Source organism: Mastomys coucha, unplaced genomic scaffold, assembly GCF_008632895.1.
Source record: "Mastomys coucha isolate ucsf_1 unplaced genomic scaffold, UCSF_Mcou_1 pScaffold21, whole genome shotgun sequence".
NCBI lineage: Eukaryota > Metazoa > Chordata > Mammalia > Rodentia > Muridae > Mastomys > Mastomys coucha.
This window is the reverse complement of record NW_022196904.1, coordinates 178498657-178525798: the sequence shown is the minus strand read 5'-3', so window position 1 is coordinate 178525798 and position 27142 is coordinate 178498657. Positions and strand designations below refer to the sequence as shown.

Genomic DNA, 27142 nt, shown 5'->3' with positions numbered 1-27142 from the left:
CCCCCAGCATTGACAACTACAGGGCAGTCCACAGCCTTAGCTCCTCATTGCCAAAACAAAGCCAGTCCTGCTGCTAGGCACCTTGTTCTTCTGAGGTGTCTGCTTGTTTGATTGGTTTTCCCTCTCCCCACAGCCCTGGCGAGCCATGGGATTTCAGATTCCCCTTCCTACACACAACACCTCCTCCTTCAGCCTCTTCCTCCAGCTATGCTGACAAACAGGTGTCAATTCTGATAAGGGGTGTGTCCCCTGAAACCTTCATCCACCCTACCTCCCATCTACCCAAACATAGTCCTTGAAGTGGTCTTGGTAGCACAAGAAAGCTATCTGCAGCCTGTGTGTTTCACACGGTGGCATGGTTGGCCCCGTAATGTTCTGTCTTGGCTTGATGTTCCACAGTGACTGGCTCTCTCTTCAGATCTCAGTCACAGGGAATAGAATGCAGCTAGCCTCCTCAGTTGTAACAAAGCTCAGACTCTCTCAGCCACCATCCCCCATCCCCCCCCAGACTCTCTCAGCCTCCATCCCCCCCCCCTTGGGGCTGGCTACCTTAGTTATTTATTCATTGGAAATAAAAAGACAAGCCACATCACTTTAAATACAGCCACAGAGCTAGCTCCTACCCCTCAGTTGGTGATGAATTGTGTACTATGGTGAGCCCATACATAAGGTTAGAACAGAGCTGAAGAATTCATATCTCCTGATGGTGCTGAAGCTGTCATAATGTCATGGTGTAACTCATGTTGGTGATGCTGATGTAAATAAATCTGTCCTGCTATAATCAGTAGGCAGAGGCAGGGGATCACAAATTTAAGAACAGCCTGGGCCATATAGTGAGACTCTGGGTTTTTTTTTGTTGTTGTTGTTTTGGTTTTTTTGTTTTGTTTTGTTTTTTCGAGACAGGGTTTCTCTGTATAACTCTGGCTGTCCTGGAACTCACTCTGTAGACCAGGCTGGCCTCAAACTCAAGAGGCTGCCTTAAAGGAACAAAAACAAAACAAAATTAACAATGTTTGCTTGTTTATTTGTTTTGTTTGTTCAGAACAGGGCTCACTATATAGCCCCAACAGGCCTTCACTCACATAGACCTGCCTGCCTCTGCTCTCCCAGCACTGGGATTAAAGGTGTGTGCTACCATGCCTGGCTCAACCATTTAAGTTGCAGTACCCATCATATAAAAATACAACACATACAATTAGGCCCAGTATATAATGTGTAACTGATGAGTAATTATGTCAGTAACATATATTAACTATACTGCAGTTTTTAACATTGTTTTAGTATGTATTCCCATTTATATAGTTACAAAATTACTCTAACACAGTCTGCTACATTGTGTTATTACTGAGCTCATATACTTCACATTTGTGGCATCTCCTGATTATATCACAAGACCCCTTCAGGTAACTGAGCGAGACCACTTAGGTGTATGGTTTTAGTACATTCTGAGCTGTTCATACAACAGTGAAGTCTTGTTTTCAGAAATTGTCCCCATCATTAGGTGGCACATGTCCTTGCATATACAAGCCATAGAATACTTAGTTATGGAGTATGGCGCAGATGTAGTGTTGTATGGGGATATCTGAGATTTGAGAAATGCTGATTCTAAGTCACCGTTACTTGACAAAACTCTCGGGTACAGATATTGTACTGGAAAGCCTCTTCGGTCTGGGTGTCCCCGCCTTACTTGGTTACAGGACCCTGAGGAGATGTAACTTGGAGGTGGGGCTGATGCGAGAAAAGCCACACCTTTGACTATTTTGAGACTTGTTGCTTGAAGGCAGCTGCAGGGTAGAATCAGTAAATGGGCAGGTTTCGTCTGTGAGACTGTTTGCAGGGGGAGGGTATAGAAACATCAGGGCTGGTGAGGTGCACCTACTCAGCAGGTAAATGTGCTTGCCTCATAACCTGGAAACCAGAGTAGAATCCCTGGGACCCATCTCAGGATGGACGAGCAGTTCATGTTCTATGGAAGGTTGGCTGGCTGGAGGACTTTGAAGGAGAGCTGGAGGGAAGTCATGTGTCACCACCCCGTCCTGATCTTGTTCTGCTACAGCCCCTTGGCTCTGCAGTGTGCACGGCACGTTCCCAGGGCAGCCTGGGATTTCAGGTTGGGAGACACCCCTCTTTTTCCCTCCTATTGCTGATCCAATAACCTCCTCTGCCCAGGATATTCCCAGTTTCCACCTAAGATTTTGTTGTTGGTTTGGTTTGGTTTGGGTTTTTTGAGATGGAGTCTCATAGATGGTAGGGTGTCTGGAACCTCTCCTTGTAGCCGAGGATGAGCCTGGCCTTCTGATCCTCCCCACCACTGGGTGCTGGGATCACAGGTGCGTTCCTCTAGACTTGCTTTATGCAGTGCTGGGGAACTGAACCAAGAGCTTCATGAATGCTAGGCGGGCACTCTGCCAACTTAGCTGTATCCCCAGCCCTTGGTATAACAAGATATTTATTTTTAATTCTGTGGGTGTGTTCTGTGTAGGGGTATACATACTTGTGTGCAGGTACCCACAGGCTGGAAAGCTCAGATCCCCTAGAATGGAGCTACAGACAGTTCAAGGCTGCCCAACTTTGGCGCTAAGAACTCAGATCCTCTGCAAGAGCAGTATATACTCCTAACTGCTGAGCCACATCTCCAAGCCAACACCCTCCATCAGGTCAAAGAGCAAATGGAAGACACGCCTAAGGTCTCTGTATTAAGCTGTGCCTTTTCATCTCTCCATTTGATTCTTAGCATCTTGTTAGATTTTGACCCATCACCATCTGTTTAGACCCCTCCCTGCTGGCTTCTGGTCCTGGCATGGCCTCTTCTAGATGAGATAGTGCCACCAACACAGCATGTATGTCCTCACCCTGCCTGATTAAAACATCTTGAAGGACAGGCTCCTTTCTATCAGTCCTCTGTAGATGTGCCAGCCAGCAGCTGGAACTCCTACAGCACTGCAGCCCCAGAGACTGCGGGAATCACACAGATTCAAGAACCCAGAAGTCTGGGCTTTGGCACATCCCAACCAACCAGGTTAGCAGGTGACTTGGCTCTCAGAACCCCCGACCAGCATAGTAGGTTAGTCTGTATAGCTAGTTAGCATCCCTGGGGAATCTCCCCTCACTCCGGATCTGATCACTGGGCATCTCCAGTTTCTTCAGCAAGCCTTGCATCAGCCACTAGCACGTGCAGGGCAGGAGCTGCCTGGGCCCTCCTGTGGCACTTAGCCAGCTCGCCCAGCATGTGGCTGTGCCCTGCCATGCTGCACATCCCAGTGACACGTCTTTTACTCTTTACTCTCCATTCCCCACCACCACTTCTCCCTGCTGAAATACTGCCTGTCTCCCCTTCCTCTTTCTCTCTCCCCCTTTCTTCCTTCCCAGGGTCTCATGCAGCCAAAGCCTTTCATTGCTAGGTTACAAGCATGCACCGCCACGTCCAATTTATCAGACTCACATGTTTTCAGTGGGGACCCTCCCAGATCAAAGCCAAACAGCATTGTCACCAAGACTAAATCTCAGACACACACATACACACACACACACACACACACACACACACACACACACACACACACACACGCTGATCGCTTAAGATCCTTCTACCCAGCCCTAAAGTCTTTGTTTCTTCTCCATGACTTGCACTTAAAAAGTGTGAGACTAGCTCTTGGCAAGTCTTTAGAAGTCAGGTGTGCCGTGGACTGGGTTCGTTGTGGGGACCCCAATTTCCACGGGATGAGAATTCTGGTCAGGTGGGCAATAAGTCGGCGGATGACAAACAGACTCAAGACACAAGGGTGTGGTGAATCTGAATGTATTTGTGCAAGGTGAGAATCAGGCTTAAATACCATACAGCAAACAGGACAGATGTCAAGAGTTACGTAGGCAGGTGGGGGTTACAGCAGGGGATGCAAGACTGAAGTCACATAGGCAGGTGACCCCACACCAAGGTCAGCAGGGTCTGGTAGCTAGGTGTGAAGCAGGAGGAAGAGGAGTGGAGCCCTCCCTGTTGAGGTATTTTGATATTCCTAGGCTAATTCTCTGGTTCTGCTGGAAGCAATGACCAGGAGATTTCAATCTAGCATTTCCTGCTAATTCTCTGGTTCTAGCCCAGGGCAGGCAGTGGGGAGTTCCGACCTGACCTAACACTTCCAGCTAATGTCCTTGAGTGGAAGGAAACCCTTACTTTGAGAGCAATTGCAAGCTATGGACAGCTTGGTATTAGACTAGGATAGTTGGAAACATTGTGTCGGCCAGGAGACAATGCCCAATCTTAACCATTTACGAATCATTTCTTGGGATACCTTTATGCCTAATTATGAGGCCACGTTGATGATTGGAGAGACTAATCTGGAACACGTCTGAGTTAGGGGATACCAGCGACTGTCTGAAATCCAGGAGGCACAGAACTCCTTTTGGGGTCTTATTGCCTCTTATCCTTTATCAGGATTTTATCCCCGATATTTTGGATGTGACTGGAGTAGACGAGTGTGTGTAGCACAGGTGTAATTTTGAATCTTTTTATCTACCGTATAATTAAATTTTATTACTGTGTATATTAAATTATTAGAATAAGGCGGGATAGCTAATCCTTATACTGTGCTTCCGAGGGCCACTTTACAGATGAAGAAATGGCCACATTTTATTACTTAGGAAGTATAGGGCTGGGATTTGAACCCAGGCAGTATATACATAGTTGGAGAGCCCTTGATTAAACCTGTCTCTACCTTGTGTTATGTACTCCCCTCTGCCTGCGAACACTTCATAGTGAACCTCGCCCATAGCACTGCCGAACTCCATCAGAGCCCTGTGGGCTTGACAGACCCTAGCCTAAGTATGGCTTGATCCAGTGAGGTGGGCGGTACAAGCTAGGAGAGATGGCAGTGGCCCAGCCTCTGAAACCTTGCCGTGGACTCCATGGAATCTTCCAGATGGTGATGTAGGCAGTTTGTGCTCATGGTCTTGGAATCCAGGCACCCTGGGAAGGCTCTGGACCCTCCAGCCTCAAGGCCCCATATGGGGAAAGGGAGTGGGCCTTGGACAACAAAATAAAGTGAGTGCCAAGGGTAGGACTAGGTGAGTGGGTCAGGAGGGCAGGCGCTGTGTGTGCATGCACGGGAGGGACTGGGGAGGCCACGAGCAGCTCCAGAGCCTCTCCTGTTTTCTTTGGACAGTGGAGGCCACACGCTGAGAACTGGAGTGTGTCTTGGCAGGAGGATGCTGTGACAGAGCCTTCTGACCAGGGGAGGCCTGGCCCAGGGACGCTAGCCTTTCACTGTTCTTAAAGGCACAGCATGTATGAGTGCATTTCCTGTACCTCTGGTCCCTCTAGAGAGAAGCCCTGGATCTGCTGCAAGGAGATAGGAGGAAACTGAACGGGGCAGGCGGTGTGTGCTGGGGACGTAGGCCTGGGCACTCCTTCTCATTGGATGCTCCAAAATCCTAACTCTCCTACCTTCTCCAAGCCTCCTCCAAGGAAAAAAGTCAGGAGTGCCTACACACGCACACATCACACTTCTAGAGAGGAGACTTGCGGCAGAGTGGGGGCGTCTGTGGCAGCAAGTTAGGGTGGCTTGAGGATTCTGGTAGGATGCGTTTCTGGCTCCCCCAGATCCAAACCATCAAGACCCAAAATGTCTGCAGTTTCTTCAGCACCTGGATCCACGACACACCCTTTGTCACCTGGGTATGGAAGCCTTAGGAGGCCTGGGTCAGAGGTAGAGCCAGACATGAACTCGCTCTGCAGTGACTGTGCCAGCTCATGTGGGCAAGAGTTGGGACACTGTATTAGGTATAAAAGTAAGGCCTAGCTGGGCAGCAGTGGCGCCTGCCTTTAATCCCAGCACTTGGGAGGCAGAGGCAGGCGGATTTCTGAGTTCAAGGCCAGCCTGGTCTACAGAGTGTGTTCCAGGACAGCCAGGACTACACAGAGAAACCCTGTCTCCAAAAAAAAAAAAAAGGCCCAGAACTCACCTAAAGATGCTAGGTTTCTCAAATTCCAAAATAGGAGTTGCGGCTTATCTCAAAATCCTGGGTTTGGGCCAAGGGGCTCATACCAGGACTGGAGCTGGGAGACCAGGCCTCTCCTGCTGGCCTCACAGCTGTGTGGGGCTGGGAAAGGAGAACCTCCAGTGTGTTCCTGGGCGTGGCTTTCCTTTCACGGGAACAGTGCTTGGCATGGACCAGGAACTCAATAAAAATCCCAGGTGATTGACAGTACTGTGTCCCTAATTGAGGGGAGCCCCACCCCCAGATAGTTATTATTATCCTGGCATGCCAGCGAGGCTCATAGAGAGCCAGTGGCCCAGTTAGGAAGTGGTGAAGCCAGGTTTCAAACTCGGCCCAGTCCCAGGGTAAGTAGAGCCAGGAGAGTGGGGGAAGTGGGGGGCCTCAAGGAAGACACATCTCAACATCTGGAAGGATTGGGAGGATTGCAGGAGGGAGGAAGCAGTAGGGACTCCCCTCCCCCGCGGTTGCTTTGTCCTAGGCTGAGCAGTGACCTCACAGGACTTTATTAACATCCTAATTGTATACAGCTGGCCTCACTCTAGCACTAATGAGCTCATTATCCTCCCTACTTAAGGAGGCCATTGTGGCCTGGTCACCCTGGGGACAGCAGTGGCCTGGAGGTGCCCCTCACTTCCTGCCACCCCCCAGCCATGCTCAGCCCCCTCCTGAAGAGGCTCAGCCCCAGCTGCTGCCCTGCTTCCTACGCCTGCCCCTCCCTCCCTCTCTCTCTCTGTCCCTGTATCCATGTGGAAGATTCAAAATTCATTCCCAGAAACTGGCCAGACGTAGACTCTGAGTGAACAAGCAAATGGTCACGGGGGGAAGATCCCCATGGCCTGAGATGCGGGTGCCTGGCTCCTGAGCCAGAGCAGGTTCCTTCCTGGGGCTGGACCTGGTCTGCATCTTCCACATCCACACCCTTAGGCAACCGTGTTAGGCACAGCTCCTTGGCACTTAGACCACGATACAGAGGGAGGCTTTTGAGGCCTAGCAGGCAGGGAGGCCTCTCCCATGGGCCTTTGAGTCCTGGGAAGATGCTGGGGAAGAGGGCAGCTGCAGAAGCCTGGGGCTCTGCCTGGAAGACCCCTTACAGGTCACATACCCACAGGGTGCACTCTCAGGCCTCTCTGAAACGAAGCCCTGCCTTCTCCATCCAGCAGCCAAGAGTGGGAGCCCCTCACCTATCCCCATGGGCCCTCTAGGTGACATAGCTTCTCCTGCTCGTGTGGAAAGCACGTTACCCCAGCCATCCATAGGTGTGGATGCTTAGTGACGACAGCCCCACCACTCTGGGCCAGCTCAGCCCAGCCGTCACTGTCTTCTCTGAGTCTCCTCTTCAACCTTGGCAGATGGACCCCACTAGTTACTCTAATATCAGAAGGGGGACTGAGAATCAGAAAGGCTAGTAGCTTGCCTACAGTTGCACAGCTAGGCTATATTAAGCCAGGATAACATAAGTGACAGTATTCGGGGACCCAGTGTGTCACCTGTACTGTCTAAAGTGGCTAGCCTCAGAGCTCTAGCTGAACTCTCTTGGTCTTAAGCCTTTCCTCATCTCTAAAGAGGAAAGCATTGTGACAATGACATCATTTCTCAGAATTAAGTAAGTAAAGTAACCTATATCAGGGGTTGAACTGTTTCTGGGTAAATTGGCTGTAATTGTGTAATGCATGCAGATGCAGGCCTAGGTCTGTTCCCATATGTGCATGTGCCATGTGCCCACCTACACATAGATGGGTACATATGCGTAACTACCCCTCCCCTTACCCAGGGTACCCTCGTCCGTATACACTCTGTCTCTCTCTGTCTCTGTCTCTGTCTCTGTCTCTCTCTCTCTCTCTTTTTCTCTTTCTCTCTCATGGAAAAGTACATGCATTGCAGAGCATTTAGAAGCCCCACAGGGTGCTGTGGCTCATGCCAGTTGGCCATGCTCGGAGGTCGGGGTCCTATTTGTCCCTCAGTAGAACAGCAGTGACTTGGGTCAGGAGCCCCAGTTACAGCAACTGATGTCAGTGGCATCTAAGAGAGGCCTGTTAGCCACCATGGGTGTGAGCAAACCCAGGGAATGTAGGGAGCTGTGTAGACACCTCTTCCGGTTTACCCATGCACACCTAGGCAGTGTTTCAGCCTACCTATCCTGGCTTGGTGGAGGTGCCCACTGCTGAGCCAGCCATCATGTCCCCTGACACCAGTGGGGCCTGGAGGATGCCCAGCCCAGTCCTGCAAGCGCTGGGGCTGGAGCAGCTTAGGCAGTTCCTAGGCAGTGCTGGACACTAGGCTGTAAGGATGATGAGTGTCTCAGCCGCAGGCCCTGCCAGAGAATGAAGTTCTAAGTCAGTGTCCAGGAGAGTAGACATGCTTGGGTGTGGCCAGACACCTTAGAAGTTTCTGGAATGCCCCCCCCCCCTTTTCTTTTCGAAGACAGGTTTCTCTGTGCCCTGGCTGTCCTGGACCTTGCTCTGTAGACCAGACTGGCCTCAAACTCACAGAGATGCACCTGCCTCTGCTTCCTGAGTGCTAGGATTAAAGGTGTGTGCCACCACACCCGACCTGCCACGTCCCATTTTAAAGAGGCTACCGGGAGACTTCGTGAGGTACACAGGAACCTAGCGGTGGTGCTCTGCCCACTGGGTGTCACTGCCATTCAACCCCTTAGGCAGTCTCTGCCAAGTCCCCACTCCTAGTACCAAAGCCTGTGCCCCAGAAGTATACCAGACAAGGGCCTGCTGCTGCCTCAGGGGCTTCCTTCATCTCTGTCCCTGGCTCCACAGGAAGGGAGGCAGCCACATGAACAAAGTGCCCATGAGGGAAATTAGGGATAAGACACAAGGCCTCCAAGGGAAAAGGGCGCTGACTCCTGGGGTGAGGAGGGTGAGTCATAGCCCCTTGAGACAAGGAGAAAGGTCTGTGCTGGAGGAAAGGGTAGGGACAAGAATCTGGTAAGCTAGGGACCTGCCTGCTAGAAGTTCAGACGGGACGGATTAGATAGCTGATGAGGAAAATCCCCCTGGAAAGTCGTTCTGGGCCTCACATACAGAAGAAACACTATTTTTGGCGTCCTTCACAAGGCCTATAGAAGGGGCAAGCATCCTTAGCTCCTGCCCAGGATGACTTTGGAGCCCCATTCCTGGAGGACAACCACCCAACCTCCATTAGGCCACCAAGTCACCTGCCTTCCTACCTGGGACCTTGTGGAGTTGCTACAAATACAGGTGTGAGCTTTGGCTTTCAGGAGCCTCTTGTAAAGTGACCCCAAGTTGGTCATACCCCTTGAGTTCTCGGGGGTCCACCTGGTAAGCAGGACTGATTGATATTCACCCACCTGAATTGATTGTTTTACCCGCCCCCCTCCCCAATCCGGCAGAGGAGGGAGGAAGGCTTCCACTTCCAGCCTAGGGTCAGGGAGCAGTTGGCGGTCTTGCTATCTCCGTAGCTACCTCCTTGCTCCTCTTTATGAGAGAGCAGCGAGCCCTTCCACACCTGCTAGCTCATCTCTGCAAAGAGTAGACAGAGAAACCTCTTAGGACATCAAAATGAAGGCAGCCCTGAGCCTACGGACCAACATTGGTGCTCAGGGTTTTCTGGGTTCAGGACAGTGAAGCCCTCTTCATACCCATGGATGCTGGCCCTATCAGTCTTCTCCAGACACTGAGAGCATTAATTACCCAGATGTCAGAGCATTCGAGGTAAAGGCAGGGGATGAGTGGAGGTCCCACAATCAATGAGCATCCCCAGCCTGACGTTGGCCTCAAACCATCTACCTCCCACCATCTCTAGTTCTCAATGGTGCTGAGAGCACATTCTGTCTGTCAGTCCCAGGATGTGCGCCACCTGGGACGATTCTCTTTCCCCAGAAGTTTAGCGAGTCTGATTGTCTAGTGCCCTGAAAGCCACCTACAGCCCAGAGGCTGGAATGCTACTGGGTATCAGTAAAGTATTTCTAACCACTGGCCTGCCTGACTACCACCCTGTTCCCACAGTTGGGTACCAGCACCTCCCTGTCCTGAATTGCGCAGTGGCCTCAACTGCTCTCTCATAAGAAGTCAAATCTCCCTTCTTCCTTAACCCAGAGACCCATCATCTTGTAGCTCATGCCCAGCTGCCCTCTTCTGGCCCAGTGACGGGCCTGGATGCCAGAAGCCTTTGGGCCTCCAAGAAGGCCTGGAATCCCCAAGGAGGTTGTCTCTGTGTGTGCAGCCTGTTCTTGCCATCACAGCATAGCCCAGAGGGCAGGCCCAATACTTAGGTTCTAGTCAAGGCTGTACAATTGCTCTGCACCATGGGGAAGGAGCCTCCTGCAGGCCTCTCTTTCACCCCTGGAAGAAATGAACGCTGTGGTCTATGCCAGGCAGCCAGCAAGGCCCCTAAGTCATGGGATCTGAGCTAGAGAACTGGCCCAGCTGTCAGCAGCAGAGGAAACAGAGACCCCAGAGAATCAGTGACCCAACCGAGACCTTCGAGGCATCAATGGACTTCGCAGTGCATCAAGCAGAGGACTGTGGAGCCTTCTACAAGGATGGGGAGGGCTGCTCCATAGACTTTGGAAACTCTGGCCCATTGTAATGGACAGAGAGGGCCTAATCTAAGACCTAGGGAATGACTTTGTTCTAAGGGCTGCCCAAATGTGATGACCTACTGGGTTTCATGAGGCACCTCCTCCACCTTCGTAGCCCAAGCCCAGCTTAGGGGTGCCTATGAGAACCTCCCCTGTGTCTTCTCAGGCTGAATTGGGCCCAGAGAGTCTGCCTCGAACAGAAAGGAACCCTGGGGCCAGATTATGTGGAGGACAAAGGAGAAAAGGGAGGGAAGTAAGGGTCATCTCAAGACAGCCAGGGCCCCAAGACCTCAACTTCAGATACTGTATTCCGTAACTGATTCTTGAATGAATGAGCAGACCACATGAATGGGCAAGAGCTATGAATGAGCCTTTGTCATGTGACCTGGCTGTCAGAGGTCACGTGGGGATGCATGCCAATCACTTACTGTGATTGCAGTGTCAGCAGGCTTCAAGGGCAGCTGTGAGCAGCTGAAGTGGGAGCATTGCTGACCCGTGCTAGGGAAAGGAACTGCTGACTGTCAGTCTCTGGGAGGCAGCCATGCCTTTCAAAGCCAGTGGCTGCCCCACTCCAGCAAGGCTGAGAAGAAAGATGGCGGGTGCCTGGTGCTCGGACAGAATTCTCCTCACCTCCCTGAGCTATGCATTCCACGCTGGGGTGGGGTACCACTGTTTCTGCCACACCTAATGTAATGTTTACATCAAGTGTGCACGACTGTGAGGGAGGGGGTCTCCCACTCAGGAAGAATATTTGTCTTTTCTGCTGTAATTGCTCAAGGCATTTCCCAGATGCCCAGGTTGTCTGGGTCAGTGCCTTGCCTTTGGCCACTCCTGCCGTCCATGTCCTGACACCTGCTCCCTGGGCACCACCTACCTCCACCATCCTGCAGGCATTCACAGCCTCTTCTCTCTTGTCCCCTTTGCAGGTTGGTGGTTTGTAAGCACATCTGAAGAGCAGGGTTGGGTCCCCGCCACCTACTTGGAGGCCCAGAATGGCACACGAGATGACTCCGACATCAACACCTCCAAGACTGGGGAAGGTGAGCGCCTACGGGTTCGTAGGAGTGCTGTAATACTGACACCAGACTGAAGGTTTCTAGGAGCCAGCCCCTCCTGGAGGCAGTTACCTGGCTCTCCTCCCTAAGCCACCTCAACTACCCAAACCCCTTCTATTGGGATTCATTCACTGAGACCAACCCACATGGTCACCTCACAACCTGGCCCATCTTTGTCAGCCTCCATGTGGGGCTCAGAACAGGCAAAGTTCTCGTAGGTTGTGGACTTCAGCTTTGGCACCACTTGGGTAGAGAACATGTTTAATGCTAGAAACCCTGGGTTTCCCTCAAGAACTCCACAGACACACACCTGACTCTACTCCCAGCCCCACACTGGATTTCCTTCCGCAAGCTGACCCCAAGCGACCAGGTGGACACAATTCTTGCTGTGTGTCGTTCTCCTCTGTAATCCTGCTCAGGGCACTGCGCCCCTCTTAGTGAGCCCCTCTTAGCTTCCCGGACACTGGGCTGCTCAGGTTCCAATACAAACGCTCTCGCTGGCTCTGGCTCTGTGAGATTCACAGAGACTGCCTTTGTCCTCAAAGCCATCAGTAGCCCAGTAAGTGTGAGCCACCCCACTTCCCAGCTCCCTGCTGTCAATGCCTCCCAGCTCTCCTGTGGCCTGGCAACAGGAATCATTTGCCTAATGTTCAGTCAGTAGGAATGGTCCAGGTAGCTGTGTCTGAAGGCCAGAGAGGTGTAGACCTGCCACCCACGGCTCAGGCCTCCTTCAGAGATGTTCCTCCTCTCCTGCTGCCCAGGCCAAATGAACAGTCAGGGACAGATCCTTATTCATCCTCCCTGAGATGCTAGTTCCTTTGTTGGTGGCTGAGGCCCCAACCCGCTTGTCTTATTTCAACCCTGGGATTAGAAGAGGCACTCAGTACACATCCACCTTGTAGCAGGGTTCCAGATCCTAGGTCCCTCCCGAGTCTTTGAACCTATATCTGATTCTATTCTGGGTCTGTTGTACCTCACAGCTGGGTTCCATGCAGTCCGTCTGAGATCCCTAGACCTTGCCGCTTACCTACAGACCTACTTTTCAAAGCCTATCGGGCCTTCCAGAACATCGGCTCTCTGGGTGCAGCCATGTATGCCTGTAATCCCAACTCTTGAAAGGTGCAAGAGAAGGATCAAGAGTTCAAGGCTAGCCTGGGCTACATGAGACCTTATTTTAAAAGAAAAACTAAAACCACTCAAATGTCCCCGACGCCAGGCCAGGAGCAAACCCTTATTGCCTACCCTGAGAGATGACATACACGTCATATGTCTAACTCCAAGGGCAGAGGCGCAGGGTGTTTAGTCACATGTCTGTCCTCATCAGGTTTGAGTACGGGTGGTCTCACTGCTGTGTTGTGGCCCCTCTGAAGCATCTGCTTGTGGGAGAGGAAGGCCACTCTGGGCCTGTCCAGGAGATACATGCCAGAAAAGGTGTGAGCAGGAAGAGCAGAGCAGAGAGGTGCTGGTTAGCCGCAGAGGCCCCAGACAGAACCAGACAAGTAGGAAAGGGCTCAGCAGGCCTCAACAACAGAGTAACATGGGCATTCTGCACGGAACAAGTGGATTGTTCTGGTGAGGCCTCTGTTGCTGTGATCCACACAGTGACGTTTAGCAAGCCAGGGAGCACAGGGTTTTTATTTCATTACACTTGTAGGGTATCGTCCATCATCGAGGGAAGGCAAGGCAGGAGCTTGAAGCAGAAATAGAGAAGCACTGCTTACAGGGTTAAGCCTTAGCTTCAGCTCAACTAGCTTTCTTAAACAGCCCAGGAACTCTCCTGCCTAGGGGATGATACTGCCCACAGTGGGCTAGGCCCTTCTACATCAACTAACAGTCAAGAAAATGCCTCATTGCTGGGCAGTGGTGGCACACGCATTTAATCCGAGTTTCGGGAGACAGAGGCAGGCCGATCTCTGTGAATTCAAGCCTGGTCTACAGAGTGAATTCCAGGACAGCCATTGCTTCACAGTGAAACTTTGTCTTGAAAAACAGAGATGGGCAAGGGGAGGGAAGGAGAGAGGCAGGGAGGGAAAGAGAGAGATGGGGGTGGGGGATAGAGGGAGGGAGAGAGAGAGAGTGCCCATGATGGTTACAGAAGCAATCCCTGATTGAAATTTCCTCAGATGACTGTGAGTTATGTCAAGACAGCTGAAGCTACAGCCAGGTTGTGGAAGACTTTGGCCCTGATGGATTAGGAACTAGGGGACAGCCAGGGCAACATCTGTGTTCAGAGCTGTGAGCATGAGTGTATGTGCCCACCAGGCATGCGGCCGCTCTGCACGATTCCGGTAGGACCTGGGTGCCAGCACACTGGCCACAGTTTAGGTCTACAGAGCCTTCCTAGAGCAGTGGCAGGGGAGCTGGGAGTGGCTCTGGGCTGGAGCCCACACTCCTGGCCTGTTGCCAGGAAGCAGGTGGCAGGGCCAGAGAGATACCTCAGTGGCTAAGGACACTGCCTGCTCTTCCAGAAGACCTGGGTCTCCAGTACCCACATGGCAGCTCACAACCGTCTCAAACCCCAGTTCCAGGGGATCCGATGTCCTCAGCTGCCATCAGTGGACATACATGCATCATACATGCATCCACATAAAATAAAATTCTTAATAAGGAAGAGGAAGGAGGAGCAGGGTGCATGGCCACTCCTCACAGGGCAAGCAGATATCACCAGAGGTCTTACTGGATTTTGGCCCACGTACGTGTGGACAGTGTTACTTTTACCCGCTCTACCAGCCAGCCACCCTCCCCAGAACTAGGCAGTCTGGCATCTTCCTTTGGTGCTAGGAGGTGAGGCAAGCTGGCACTCTGGGACCCTGGTCTGGTGATCATTCCTTTGGGAGTCACATAGGAAGGCAGACCATGGAGAGCCAGGGCTCAGTGCTCCTCCGCAGGGGGCAGAGGGCAGGGAGCAGGGGGCCAGGGCTCAGTGCTCCTCTGCGGGGGGGGCAGGGTGCCAAGGCTCATGGGGAAACAAAGCAGACTCGAACAGTGAGAAGCCTGGTGGTGCAGTCTTTGTCATCAGAGGCACATAAAAGGATAACATAATGGGATTCTTGCCTGTAGCATCTGCCTGTGTGCATCTCATCCAGCAAACCTTTCCTGGCGGACACATATGATCTAAATTAATCCAGGGGGGAGAGCTCTGACCTAGCAAGGAAGGGCCCCCCCCTCTTTCCCCCTGGGTACCCTTCCTTTCTTTACATGGTGCCTGGCCATGGTGGCAAGGTGACAGTCATGCCTGGCGAGTAGACAGCAAACTGTCCGGAGCCCAGGGAGGATCTCTGGGGCTGCAGTTGACAGTCTTCCAGTCTCTAAGATCCTTTAGTCGGCTTCTAGATCCAGTTCAGTCTGGGCAATGGTAGATCAGCAGCTCAACACGCCCCCTCTTCCCTCCCCTCCCCCACCCCCTCTCATCCTCATCTCCATTCTCTCCACCGGTTTGGTTCGTGTGGGCCGTGGGCACCATCACCATCTCTCACGGCAGTGTCCAAGAGACGCAAAGCACACCTGCGGCGCCTGGATCGCCGGTGGACCCTGGGCGGGATGGTCAACAGGCAGCAGAGCCGAGGTGACCGCGGGCGCCTGCCTCTCCTCCTGCAGCTGCCTGTCTCTCACTAACACCCTCTCCTTTGCCTGCTGCTGCTCTCTGCCTGTGGTCTCCTGACTCACCCAGATCTAGCAAGATTTGTTTCTCATGCACTGCAGCGCAGATTGGGGACAGGGCCTTGCTTGGGAATTGATGTGGCACTAGGGGAGGCTCTGGCTTGCTAGTGCCCTGGGCACTGGGGAGATGTGACTTACAATGAGTTTATATGTTCCTCGGAAGGGAAGAGAGGCACGAGAAAATCCCTGGGTCTCAAAGGAAAGCCACCCCAGCCCTGGGTCCTGCATGTTAGAGAGATCAAAGCTTCCTGCTCCTGCCACAGTCCCATCCTCTGTCCTTTATTACTCCTCCTACTAAGAAAGACTCCCCCCCACCCCCAGCCTCAGCTCTCTCATCAGCTGTGGTACCAGCCTACAGCCCTTCTTCAGCTGCCACTGGAACCTAGAAGGACACAGAACCTATCGGGGCACCAGAGCATTGTCCAACCAACACTGACAAAGGGCCATCCCTCAGCAGGAGCACGGCCCACAGGCTCTCAGGAGGAGCTCAGTCTAGGGCTCCAGGGAGGCCCTGGGCTGACTGGGAAGCTGATATTTGCTGAGTCAGGGCTGTTTGGCTCAGATCCTTCTCAACATCCAGGAACTTGTGGAAGGAGGGGGGATGCACCCCTAAACATGTACAGACCTTCGAGCTGGGTGGTCATTCTCTCCTGGCCCCCCAGAGAGTAGAGCATATTGTGTGTTCCTTGTGACAGTAAAGCTAGAAGCCGAGACGGGCATATAGTACACGCAGACCTCTCTGGAGAACAGGGCTACCCATGACTCACCACCCTCACCCCCAAAGCTCATTCCCAAACGACAGTGTATTTCGGTGCCTACCCCAAGAATCGGGCTACAGAACGTCTGCACTCCAGCGTGGCCACAGCCAATAGCTGACTCAGTGTTGGCCATAAAGAACCCAGCTCATCCAGAGGCAGGGCTTAGTGTGGGCCCTGCGGGCCGATGCAGGGGGCCTGAGTTGGAGAAGCGGTAACCACCCACATTGACAGCAAAGGCCACCATAAAGTGAGGCAGTAGGGGACCACTCTGCCAAGAGGGTAGGATTGAACACAGCCTCCAACTCTAGTGGCAAAAACAAATCCCATTAAGGAGGCCAAAGGTTTGGCCTGTTCTCCATCCCATCACTTCCAGAATCCCAGACATGCTGTTGCATGCATGACCACACAGATGCACACAGAGACCAGAGACAGGCCCACACAAGGCCTGAAGGCTACAGGTGTGACTAGCACTGCATCATAGCCGTCTCCAACCACCACCCCAACTGTGCGCCACTCAGAGATCGTGATTCCAGAAGTGCCACCAAACAAGCTCTGAGTTATATAGTCACAGATGGATTTCTCGTACAGCTTAGTCTCCCGGACACATCAGCATGTAACCGCAGCAATTCCCACACGCGACACGCATGCATGACCCCTCATACTGTGAAGACGTGGTAAAATCAGACAAAACAGTATGTATAGATCCCTAACAACCATCATTCTGCAGAAGCCACAACTTCATGTTCGTTATCACACACTTCTCCGCTCCAGCCCTATGAACTGTAGTATTCAATTATATCAGGCAGCTAACGAGGGCTCATAGAGAGCTGGCTGACGTGCACCCCACGGGCAAGCAGCAGCTGGAAACCCAACAGGGGGCCATGAGTAAAAGAAGTCAGAGCTTCGGGTCCTCTGATCCCCATCCCCTCCGCCAGCCAGGCCTCTGGAGTTGGAGGCCTCTCTATGGAGGGGTTGGCGGAGCTGGAGAGGCCGGGAGGGGAGCAGAGAGACTGCTGACAGAGGGGAAACTGTTTGGAAAGAGGAGGTTTCTGCGGTTTGGAAACTGCAGGGCTTCCAGCCCCTGCCTCCCAAACTGGGGCAGGCTGTCCACCACCCCCAGCCTACCCACCCGCCGGCCTCCTGGCCAGCCGTCACTAGCCATGGTCAGAATGTCGTCATCTCTGCGTGGTATGATCACAGAACCCAGGAGCCCTGACCAGACCCCACTCTTCCCTCAGCCCTGTCTCTTACAGGGGCATCTCTTCCAGAGACCCAACCCAGCTGCAGATTTAGCTACCTGTAGAGACCACTTTACATGTGTCTGGGCACGCTCTTCTCTAGACATTCCCCTTGACCAGAGAGTCTATGGCCCGGACGGAAGTAGGGGCTGGTCTCTGTAAGGGGGACAGCTCGCTTGTAAGTTGAATGGCCCTAGACCCAAGTCACCTGTGTCAACCTGAGGGAGACATCTCTGTCTCCCCAGCCAGAGCTGAAAACCACCAGTCCAAAGAGACAAATCAGGGAGAGGTGGCCTGTCTTGCCCTGTTAGGAACCAGGGCTGAACTCTTCTCTGGATTCCCACAGTGACCAGGATCGAATGAGCCTCTGGGCTGGTCAGCATTTTGACTGGGAGGCCATGGCATTCCCGGTGCCTCAAGTACTGGGTCTTTTGCAATCAGCCTCACTAGGCAGAACCGATATCCATGGCTGTGTACGCTGCCCCAAGTGGCCGGCCATAGACTGTGTCCACCACACACACTTAACAGGCTGCTGTGGCCAGCCTTGGCATCCGAGGGGCTGAACACATGGTCCAGGCCCTGTTCTCAGCCATGGAGCAGGGCAGGGCTCCTCTAATCTTCCCCTAAGAAGGGCTGTCATTTTTCTCTTCAAAAGCGACCTTGCCTAGGAAAACTTTGCTGATAGCTTCCTGCTCGAACCACAGGCTTTTAAAAATAGCCTGGCCGAACAAAGGCAAAATGTGGAGCCCAGGCCTCGCCTTGCCTGGACCTCAGGCCCTGGATTCCCAGACCTGGCACTGTCCCGATAGCCACTGCCTAGGCCAGGGTTTACCATGCCCCACTGGAAAATGGAGCAGGCAGGAGAGCAGAGGGTTGGCCGGGAGCCTATGGAACTTCTCCAGGGCCCTAGTCAGAATCTGGCGGGGCAGGTTCCCAGGCAGTGTTGGCAGCACTCCTGGGCAGGGCTGGGATGAAGTCTGCAGACTCCAAGCAGAGCCCCCCTTAGCTGATGCTGAGAAAGGCCTGTGGTAAGAGGGTCAAATGAAGAGCCATGCAGCCTCCTGTGCCCTCACCCACTTTTTGCTTTTTGGCAGTTTTTCAAGCATGGCCTGTGGTCCATCGGGCCCATCCTGCAACCTGGCAGGCACACAGTTGCCTCTCTCAGAGGGAAATGCTATTGGCCCAGCAGAGGGCTACAGACAGCACCCCAAAAGTGCAGGGGGGAATGAACTGTCCTACAGCAGGGTGCTGGTGTGGCAGCTCTCTCATAATCCCCCACAGCCACCCAGAGGTTGAGGCAGTCTGCCCACCAAGGTCCAGCCGGGAGCCAGGAGCAGCAGGCGGCTTTGGGACCAGACTCCTGCTAGTTTGAGCTCCCAAGCAAGCTCCTCCCTCAGTCCCTGCTCATCCCTGCTTTCCTCATGGATAGAGTCCAGGATTCAACTGTAACAGTCCCTACTATTGTGTGCTGGGTACCATTGTGCCCTCCTGGAAGCATCCAGCACAGTCCTCCCAAGAGCACCTCCAGATAACTACTTCTTCCAATGGGGGGAGAGGGGTGTACCATGCTCTTCCTTAGGCCCCAGGCCATCCAATGGACAGTCTTATGAGAGATGGGTGGCCTCACCCAGTCAGCTGCAGGTCTACCAGAGGACAGGAGTGAACCTCAGCAGACGTGGAAGGCTGAACAAAGAAAGGCCTTTGGGGATGCCCAAGGATGCCTGCTGCTCAGCCTGCCCACCAAGGTCTTTCCAAGAAGACCCCCCCTCCAGTGCTGTAGGGAAGCTTGGAGGTGACCCAAAAACACAGGGGGAGACTAGAACATGCGGCTGTGCAGGAGGGGCTGGTGCTGGGGCTCTTGATGTCTTCCTGTCTGAGAGGGTTCAACAGCACCACGATCACACACACACACACTGTAACAGACCCCACAACGGCTCCTGTAGAACATGCTCCATGGAGCACTCTGGGGTAATGCTAGCAGAGGGGTAATTGGCCCAGCAGAGGGTTACAGACAGCACCCCAAAAGTGCAAGGGGGAATGAACTGTCCTACGGCAGGGTACAGGTGTGGCAGCTCTCTCATAATCCCCCACAGCCACCCAGAGGTTGAGGCAGGCTGCCCAACAAGGTCCAGCCAGGAGCAGCATGGCATGGCCTGCTGTGTACGGAGCTGAGCTGCTCAGTGAAGGTGTCCCTGAAAGCCTTAGTCTGCAAGGCAGACTGGGACAATTTAAGGGGTTTGCAGGGCTGGAATCCAGAGTGTGGAGTGTAGATGGGACACGACATGTTCTGAGGGGAGACGTGCCAGGGTTCCCAAGGCATTCAGGAGACACCTAGCATTGGATTCAGGAGATACCTAGCATTGGTCTCGATTTCTTGACTCCGAGCCTAGGGGAAGCAGATTCCTCCAAACTCTGGGACCCCAACACCCTGTCTGGGGGACCTGCTTTCCTGCTGCCTGAGGCTTCGCTGGCACCCTGGAATCCTGCCTAGCTTTGGCTTATCCTGGGGACAGCAGTGACTCCTCCTCTGCTCTCCAAGTCCAGCTTCCTCTTCTCTGGAAAAGCCAGTGCTGGCCCAGGGCATGTCAGTATGTGGCTGAGCAAGTCTCAGCCGGGGCAGAGGGGAACGGGAGACAAGATCTGCACCACAGCGTCAAGTTAACTGTGCTTTCCCACCCACCCACTCACAGAAGAGAAGTATGTCACCGTGCAGCCCTACACCAGCCAAAGCAAAGACGAGATCGGCTTCGAGAAGGGTGTCACCGTGGAGGTGATTCGAAAGAACCTGGAAGGCTGGTGGTACATCAGGTAGGAGCCTGGTTCCTGGGCCGCCGAGCTCAGTGCAAGGTAGCTGATGGGCAGGTAGATGCCAAAGACCACTGTGTGCCAACTCTGCTCAGCTCACTGATTGTCCCCTAGGACCTGAAAGCAGTGGCTGAGCCCCAGCCAGTAGGGCATAGGAGCTGCTGGCTCAGCTCACAGGCAATGGTGCAGTCCCCTTTGCATGCACAGCCAAGAGTTCAACACATCTGAATTTGGTTTTCTGCATCCATCTTGGCTGCCTGGCCTGTTCCTCAGCTGAGACAACCTGAAACACCAGCCCCCACAGGCCCTGCCAAGACCCAGCAGGCTGCCTCTGTGGCTCACGACCGTCAAGACTCCAGACACGGACCTCTGGCATCCATGTTCCTGGTGGGTGTAGAGCCATTGCGCTCTACAGGGCCGGACACAAGGCTGGGCTCCAAGTGAGATCTCTTGCTCCTCTCAATGTCTCTCCTGGAGTCTTGTCACTCTTCTCAGCAGAGAGATCCATTTGGGTGTGTGTCTAGAGTAGTGTTTCGAGCGAAACTCTGTGGGTCTCATCCTGCCATTACCAACCCTGGACCTGCCTTAAGTGGATTTGTGGTCAGACAGTGCCTTTGGAGCAATTCAGCCGTGGAGAGTTTGCTCAGCCCCTCTCTCCTCTTCTTGCAACCCAGCTAACAGAAACAGTGCCCTGTGTGAGCTAGGGGGACAGCTGCCAAAGACTCATTGTGGTCCCTTTCCAAAGGCCAGTGCCATAGCACCCTGTTATCCATCAGTGTGAGTTCTCATGCATCCATGGCTAAGAGCACAGAGAGTTGGATGGTCTTAAAGGTTAGTCTGTGCTGCAAGGGAGGACGCAAGTAAGTGAGCCTTAGTGTGAACTGATGCCCCCATCACCCTTGCCCCGGTGCCTGTCAGTCTGGAGGACTGAGATGTACCTTTCTATCCTGTCGTGTGGCATGGGACCGTGTACTTACAAATGTGTTATCCGAGGCAGCCACCCCTGGTCTTCTGTCCTTTCTAAGCAATGGAAGCTGGAACCAACTGCAAATCCATCATCCACAAGCCTGATGTGGAAAGGCCTGCAGATAGATCTCCCGGCCGGCTGGTGGTCTGTGTGTGTCTGCCTAGGAGTGATCACCACAGCTGCCTTTTATATTGTAGGGTTGTCTGGCTGTCTGTCTGTCTTTCTGTTTTAAGATAACGAATGGTGTCAATCTGGGCTACTTCTAGTCAGCTTCTGTCCCTATAGCTTGATCCTTTTTAGCCAGTGGGGACTTAAATTGGAAAGGACCCTGGTGATCCTGTTCTACCTTAAGAAGCCTGCCAGATACCTCCTTAAAACATGCTATTTCCCAACATTCCACGCTGTGTGTTGATCCTCATTTCCTGTCTTTCTTTTCCTCCCCCAGCCTTAGACACACACACACACACACACACACACACACACACACGCTCCTACACATTCCCTCTGCAGCCTGCCTTTTTTCTGGAATCAGTCTTACTACAGAGCTGGGAAACAGCTGTGAGGAAGTTGTGCCCAGACACACAGCCACCCGTGATGCGTGCAGGGGTGTGCACCTCTGCCTGCTGTATCCTGTAACACAAAGTCTGGGACATAGCTTTATCCACAGAGGGCTGTGGGATGGGACACCCCAGGCCCTTTGTGTGCCTACAGTCCCTACCCAGTTCCTCTGTCACTGTCACATAATCACAAGATACCAGCAAGGTCTTTTTCTGAGCTCCAAGAAGCCCAGGCTCTGGGCCTGGTGTGGCACACTCTTCCTCAAGCCCTTGATAACTAACTGCCTTGCCGTTCTGAGCCTTAGCTACTGCCATAGAAAGGTCAGACACGTTTTCTCCCTTTCTTCTCCATTCTTGACATTCTATGCTTCAGCTTTTACCCGTCACATCCAGGAGCCAGCCTCAGTTCAGTAATGTCTGCCTTCCAAGGTACATGTAAGCTGGGCACACTTGTTTGTACCCTCCAGTGACGTGGCTGTGAGGAGCCACCTCCTGTCTGGACCTCTGTGTTGCCTTTCTCCTACCTAGCACACGCCCAAGATCAAGGTCATATCTTGAAGGGCGGTAGGGGGTTGTCGGACATCTGGTCTATAAGAGCCATTTCTAAAGAGCCAGCTGTGTCCCAGGGAGCAAATAGGGACATTGCGACCTAGAGTCGAAAGCAGTGGCCAGCAAGTGCTGGGCCCGGAGCAAGCTCCCTGCCGATTCAGGTGAAGGCTCAATGCTATGTTGGAGAGGAGAGGGAAGTTGTTTGAAACATCAAGGAGTCACCAGAGATTAAGTCAGCCCTGCCATTTGCCTTGGCCTTGGTCTCTGAGCTTTTGGCTTGGGTCTGAATTTTATCCAGTCATGATCTGTGTTTATGCTTTTGTATTTGTAGCCCCAGTTACAAAGGCGTTTCCCACCTGCAGTGGTGGCACATCCCATAATCCCAGCACTGGGGAGGCAGAGGCAGGAGTTCAAGTCCAGCCTGCTCTACAGAGCAAGTTCCAGGACAGCCAGGGCTACAACAGACAAAAAGGCTTTTTCAACCCTCAAAATTATATAAATATGACTTTAAAAACAAACAAACAAAAACAAAACAAAAAACCCAAAGTCTTGTATGTCGTCCTAGTTGGCCTGGTACTCCCTGTGCAGCCTAAGCTGCTATGACTTAAGGCAGTCCTCCTGCCTCAGCTTCACAACCAGTAAGGATGGACGTGAGCCACCGTGCCTGGTTCTTTCTTTGTTCCTTCTTATTGTTATATGATGAGAGGCCAGAGCTCACCTGTTTTTCCTAATTGTTCTCAACTCACCTATCCAATACTTTATTTTTAAGCCACAGCATTAAAAGGTTACATGTGTGGACTCACCCTCTGAGCTTGGCCTGTCTGCCATCTGTCCAGCAGCGCCCAGACCCTCTTTCCATTAGGCGGTGGCCAACCCCCTACCCCACTCTTTTTTTTTTTTTTTTAATGTTGCTTTGTTTTGACACAAGGTCTCTTGTATCCAGACTAGCCCATGTCACTGAGGATGGCCCTGAACTTCTGATCCCTTGCCTCTACCTCCAGAGTGCTGGGATTCCAGGTGTGTGTGCCTCTGTGCTTAACCCTACCTCTGTGCAGTACTTAAACTCTACCTCTCTTCTTTATTGAGATAGAGGCGTATGCTTCAGCCCAGGCTGATAGAGCTTCAAAATAAAAAATAGAATTTCTTTTCTTTTTTAAGTCTTTGTGCATGTAAACACTATGTTTGACCATGCCCACCCCAGTTCTCCCTCTCTACTCCCTGAAGGCACCTCCAGCACTCCCCCTTCCTCCCTATGTCCTCTCCCTCCACTCCCCCTTCCTCCCTAAGTCCTCTCCCTCCACTCCCCCTTCCTCCCTAAGTCCTCTCCCTCCACTCCCCCTTCCTCCCTATGTCCTCTCCCTCCACTCCCCCTTCCTCCCTATGTCCTCTCCCTCCACTCCCCCTTCCTCCCTAAGTCCTCTCCCTCCCGCTGGGTTCAATCAGTGCTGTAATGTTTATGGATCTCGTTGGCCTGATCTCATACATATAGCCAGCTCCTGTGAGTTCATGGGTGCTGTAGCCTTGTCTCATTCAGAAGACAGCATTTCCCAGCATACCTCCCCACTCTGGCTCTTACAGTCTGTCCACCCCCTGTTTCGTGATGTTCCCTGAGAGCCTTTTGTGGAAAGGGGATGACACAGATTTCCCATTTGTGGCAGAACATTTAGTAGTCAATTATTCTTAGCATTAAGATGGTTGGGACCAGTCTCTGCACCAAGTGCTGGCCACCACAGAGAGAAGCTTTTCTGCCCGAGGTTGAGGGTAGCACCAATTTATGTATATAAGAATAACTATTAAGAAGGAAGCTCAACCGTCTTGTCCGTTTAGCACAGCGGTTCTCAATTTGTGGGTTCAACTGTTTGAGGGTCAAATGGCCCTTTCACAGGGGTCACCTGAGACCTTCAGATAACACAGGTATTTACACCACAATTCCTAACAGTAGCAACATTCCAGTTATGAAGTAGCAACAAAAATAACTTTATGGTTGGGATCCGCACAACATGAGGAACTGTATTAAGGGGTTGCACCGTTAGGAAGGTTGGAAACTGCTGACTCAGCAAAAACAACAGTCTGTCCCGTCCCCCTCACCCCCCACCCCCCAGGCTTATGAGTGCCAGGCATGAACCTCCTCCTATTGCGAAGGACTCAGATCCAATCCCAAAATAGTTGGTTTCCACATCTGACCTAGAACTTCTAATCCTCTTGCCTCAGCCTTCTAACTGCTGGGATTTTAGGCATGTGCCACCATGCTCAACCATCTTACGACCTCCTTTGGTCTCAAGTCTTTCTGTGTCTGACCTTGTGGATCCATGTTAGCAGCTGCATCCCTGTATCCTACAGAAGAAAATTGGACAAGACAGCGCAACAAGGACTACCACCTGTGCTTGCACCTTTCCTGTCAGGTCACACTTCTGTTCCTATTAGGGATGTGACTGTTCATACGACATCTATCCGTAACGTCTTTTCTCTAGAACTACCCTCAGGCCATCATGAGCACTACCTATCGGGTAGAACAACATTTACAAGAACCCTAAGGTCTTACATTTGTCTGAGAGCAACAGCTCAGTTTCCAGTATCTTTCCCATTGAGCCCAGCTCTGGTGTCCTTGGCAACAGCAGAACTGCCAAACCTCTAGCAGAGCATTAGAGAGAAGGCTCGGCTAGGCAAGCTCAGATGGAGAGTGAGGTCTGGGAGTAAAAGGGAAAAACAGAAATGAGGGCTTTAATGATGGTGTACTCCTTCCTCTCACAGATACCTAGGCAAAGAGGGCTGGGCACCAGCATCCTATCTGAAGAAGGCCAAGGATGACCTGCCAACCCGGAAGAAGAACCTGGCCGGTCCCGTGGAGATCATAGGGAACATCATGGAGATCAGCAACCTGCTCAACAAGAAGGCATCCGGGGATAAGGAGGCTCCGGCTGAAGGCGAGGGATCTGAGGCCCCCATCACCAAGAAGGAGATCAGCTTACCCATCCTCTGCAACGCCTCCAATGGCAGCGCCTTGGGCATTCCCGAGAGGACCACATCCAAGCTGGCCCAGGGCTCCCCAGCGGTAGCCAGGATTGCCCCTCAGCGGGCCCAGATCAGTAAGCACCTGAAGGCCCCCGTCCCTCCTGAAGAGCTCCAGAGTGGGTGGGCATGGGTCAGGGAACCCGGCAGCTACCCTCCAGGATTTTCACCCTGAGCGACTGTCTGGGTTCTGTCAACATGCCCTTGATGGTCACAAGAGTGAAGGGGCCCAGGGAGTAGCTGTGTCCCTGGCAAGCCGCTGCTCTGAAGTTGTACTGCAGGAGGGAGCAGGCGTCTGGCCTCCCCTCTCCCTAAGAAAGAACTAGGGATGGCTCTTTAGCAGAGGGACAGACCCCAAGAGCAAGAAGAGGCATCTTTTCTCTCCAGAAAAAGCTTTAGAAATCTAGATGATTGGCGTACAGCTGATTTTACAAACCCATGAGCTCCGAGTCTGTGGTCCTCTGTGCAGGCTTGCCTTGTGGAGTGTAAGATGTGGAGGAGGGATGGCAAGAAGGTCCGATGTGCAAAGGTGCTTGCCACTCAAGCCTAATCTGACTCACGAGCAAGTGAAAGGAGCGCTGGCTTCCTAACGCGGTACATGTGCTCACCCTGCCACCCGAAGACACAGTCTATTACTAAAGCCTGTGTGCCCGCACCTCTACACACACCTGTGGCCTAGCAACCCCTTTGGTATTATGGGGGTTGGGGACAGTTTCTATTTTGCCAACAATCTGGGAAAATGTTGTTTTGGGTTTTTTGTTTTGCTTTGTTTTTTTTTGTTTTTGTTTTTGTTTTTGTTTTTGTTTTTAAACATTTAGCTCTTTATTGTTATCCCTCTGGTGCTTGGAGAAATCTTTATTCAGGAGGGCTTTTGTCTTGCCTTGCGCTCCCTTCAGAGGACTTAGGACTAGTGAGCAAGAAATAGATATGGTTCCTGCTTCTACTGAAAATTTGATAAGTCCCTGCGGAATCTGAAAAGTCCCTGCAGGGTCTGTAGATTGGTGTCCATATCGTTTATCATTTCGGGGGTGGTGGATCCTTAAAGGCCTCTTCACTCCTGGTGACGTAGAACACAGGGTCTCTCATCACTACAGGCCCGAAGCATCAAGTGTCAAAGATCTGAGTGTGTCCCACCCAGGGAAGGCAGACCCTTGGGATTCTTAAGCTGTGGCTCTTCTTTCAGGCTCCCCAAACCTGAGGACAAGACCACCCCCGCGCAGAGAATCCAGCCTGGTATGTGGACTGTCTCTCCATTCATTCTCTGGGATTACTCCCAGAGCCCTCACTGCTACCTCTGAAGCAAAGCCTGTGACCCAGGGGTTTGTAGGGTCCTATTGGGGTTTCCATCTTTGTAGGGAACAGGGGCAGAAGCCTGCAGATCCCAGGACTCCCTGGAGCATAGCTAGACAGTTTATAATCAGAAAAGCACTGCACTCCAAGGCTAAATAAAATAAATCCATCGCAGCCACTACACTGGCAGACATAAACATTTAGACTGGCCAGCAGGAGTGTCCAGTGGGGCAATTTGCCAGGGCCTAGAAGTGGGGCTTCTAGCCTCAGGATTGCCCAGTGAGTGTGGTAGGCTCCACATCTTAGAGGGTAAAGGGTAGGCGAGTACTTACCCACCAGGAAGGAGAGTGACTTGTAAGGCCTGGCTCATGGAGGGCTGACACTGCTGAGGCCCCTGACCCTCGAATGGGTGACTGATAACCACGCTCTCAGGCAGGGAGCTTGGGGAATTTGGGGAACAGCAGTGTTGGTGACAAACTGAGAGTCCTGGAACAGAGACCTGTTGTGGGATAGGGGAGTAGGGCAGAGGGCAGTGTGAGTTCCTCAGTTAGAAGACAAGCTTCAGAGCTAGGATAGAGCTCAGTAGTAGAGTGCTTGCTCAGCACGCTCGAGGCCTGAGGTACCATCCCCAACATCCCTGGAAGAGGATATTGGAGCTTGGTATAGCTTCCATTTCTGACGCAGGAACAAAGAAAGACCCTTTGT

General features: G+C 52.5%; 1 protein-coding gene across 5 annotated transcripts in view; it reads left to right on the top strand.

Annotated features, from left to right (window-relative positions):
• The window catches only part of Sh3pxd2a (SH3 and PX domains 2A), a 210116-nt gene that overhangs the window by 171187 nt on the left and 11787 nt on the right, over positions 1–27142 (top strand). For 4 of the 5 annotated variants that reach the window (XM_031390609.1, XM_031390611.1, XM_031390613.1 and 1 more), the window contains 5 exons: positions 11476–11589; positions 15086–15169; positions 19951–20068; positions 24890–25224; positions 26331–26380. In XM_031390609.1, the coding sequence (XP_031246469.1) occupies positions 11476–11589; positions 15086–15169; positions 19951–20068; positions 24890–25224; positions 26331–26380 (701 nt within the window). The remainder of the gene's footprint in view (positions 1–11475; positions 11590–15085; positions 15170–19950; positions 20069–24889; positions 25225–26330; positions 26381–27142) is intronic. The other variant, XM_031390612.1, reaches the window with a different exon arrangement.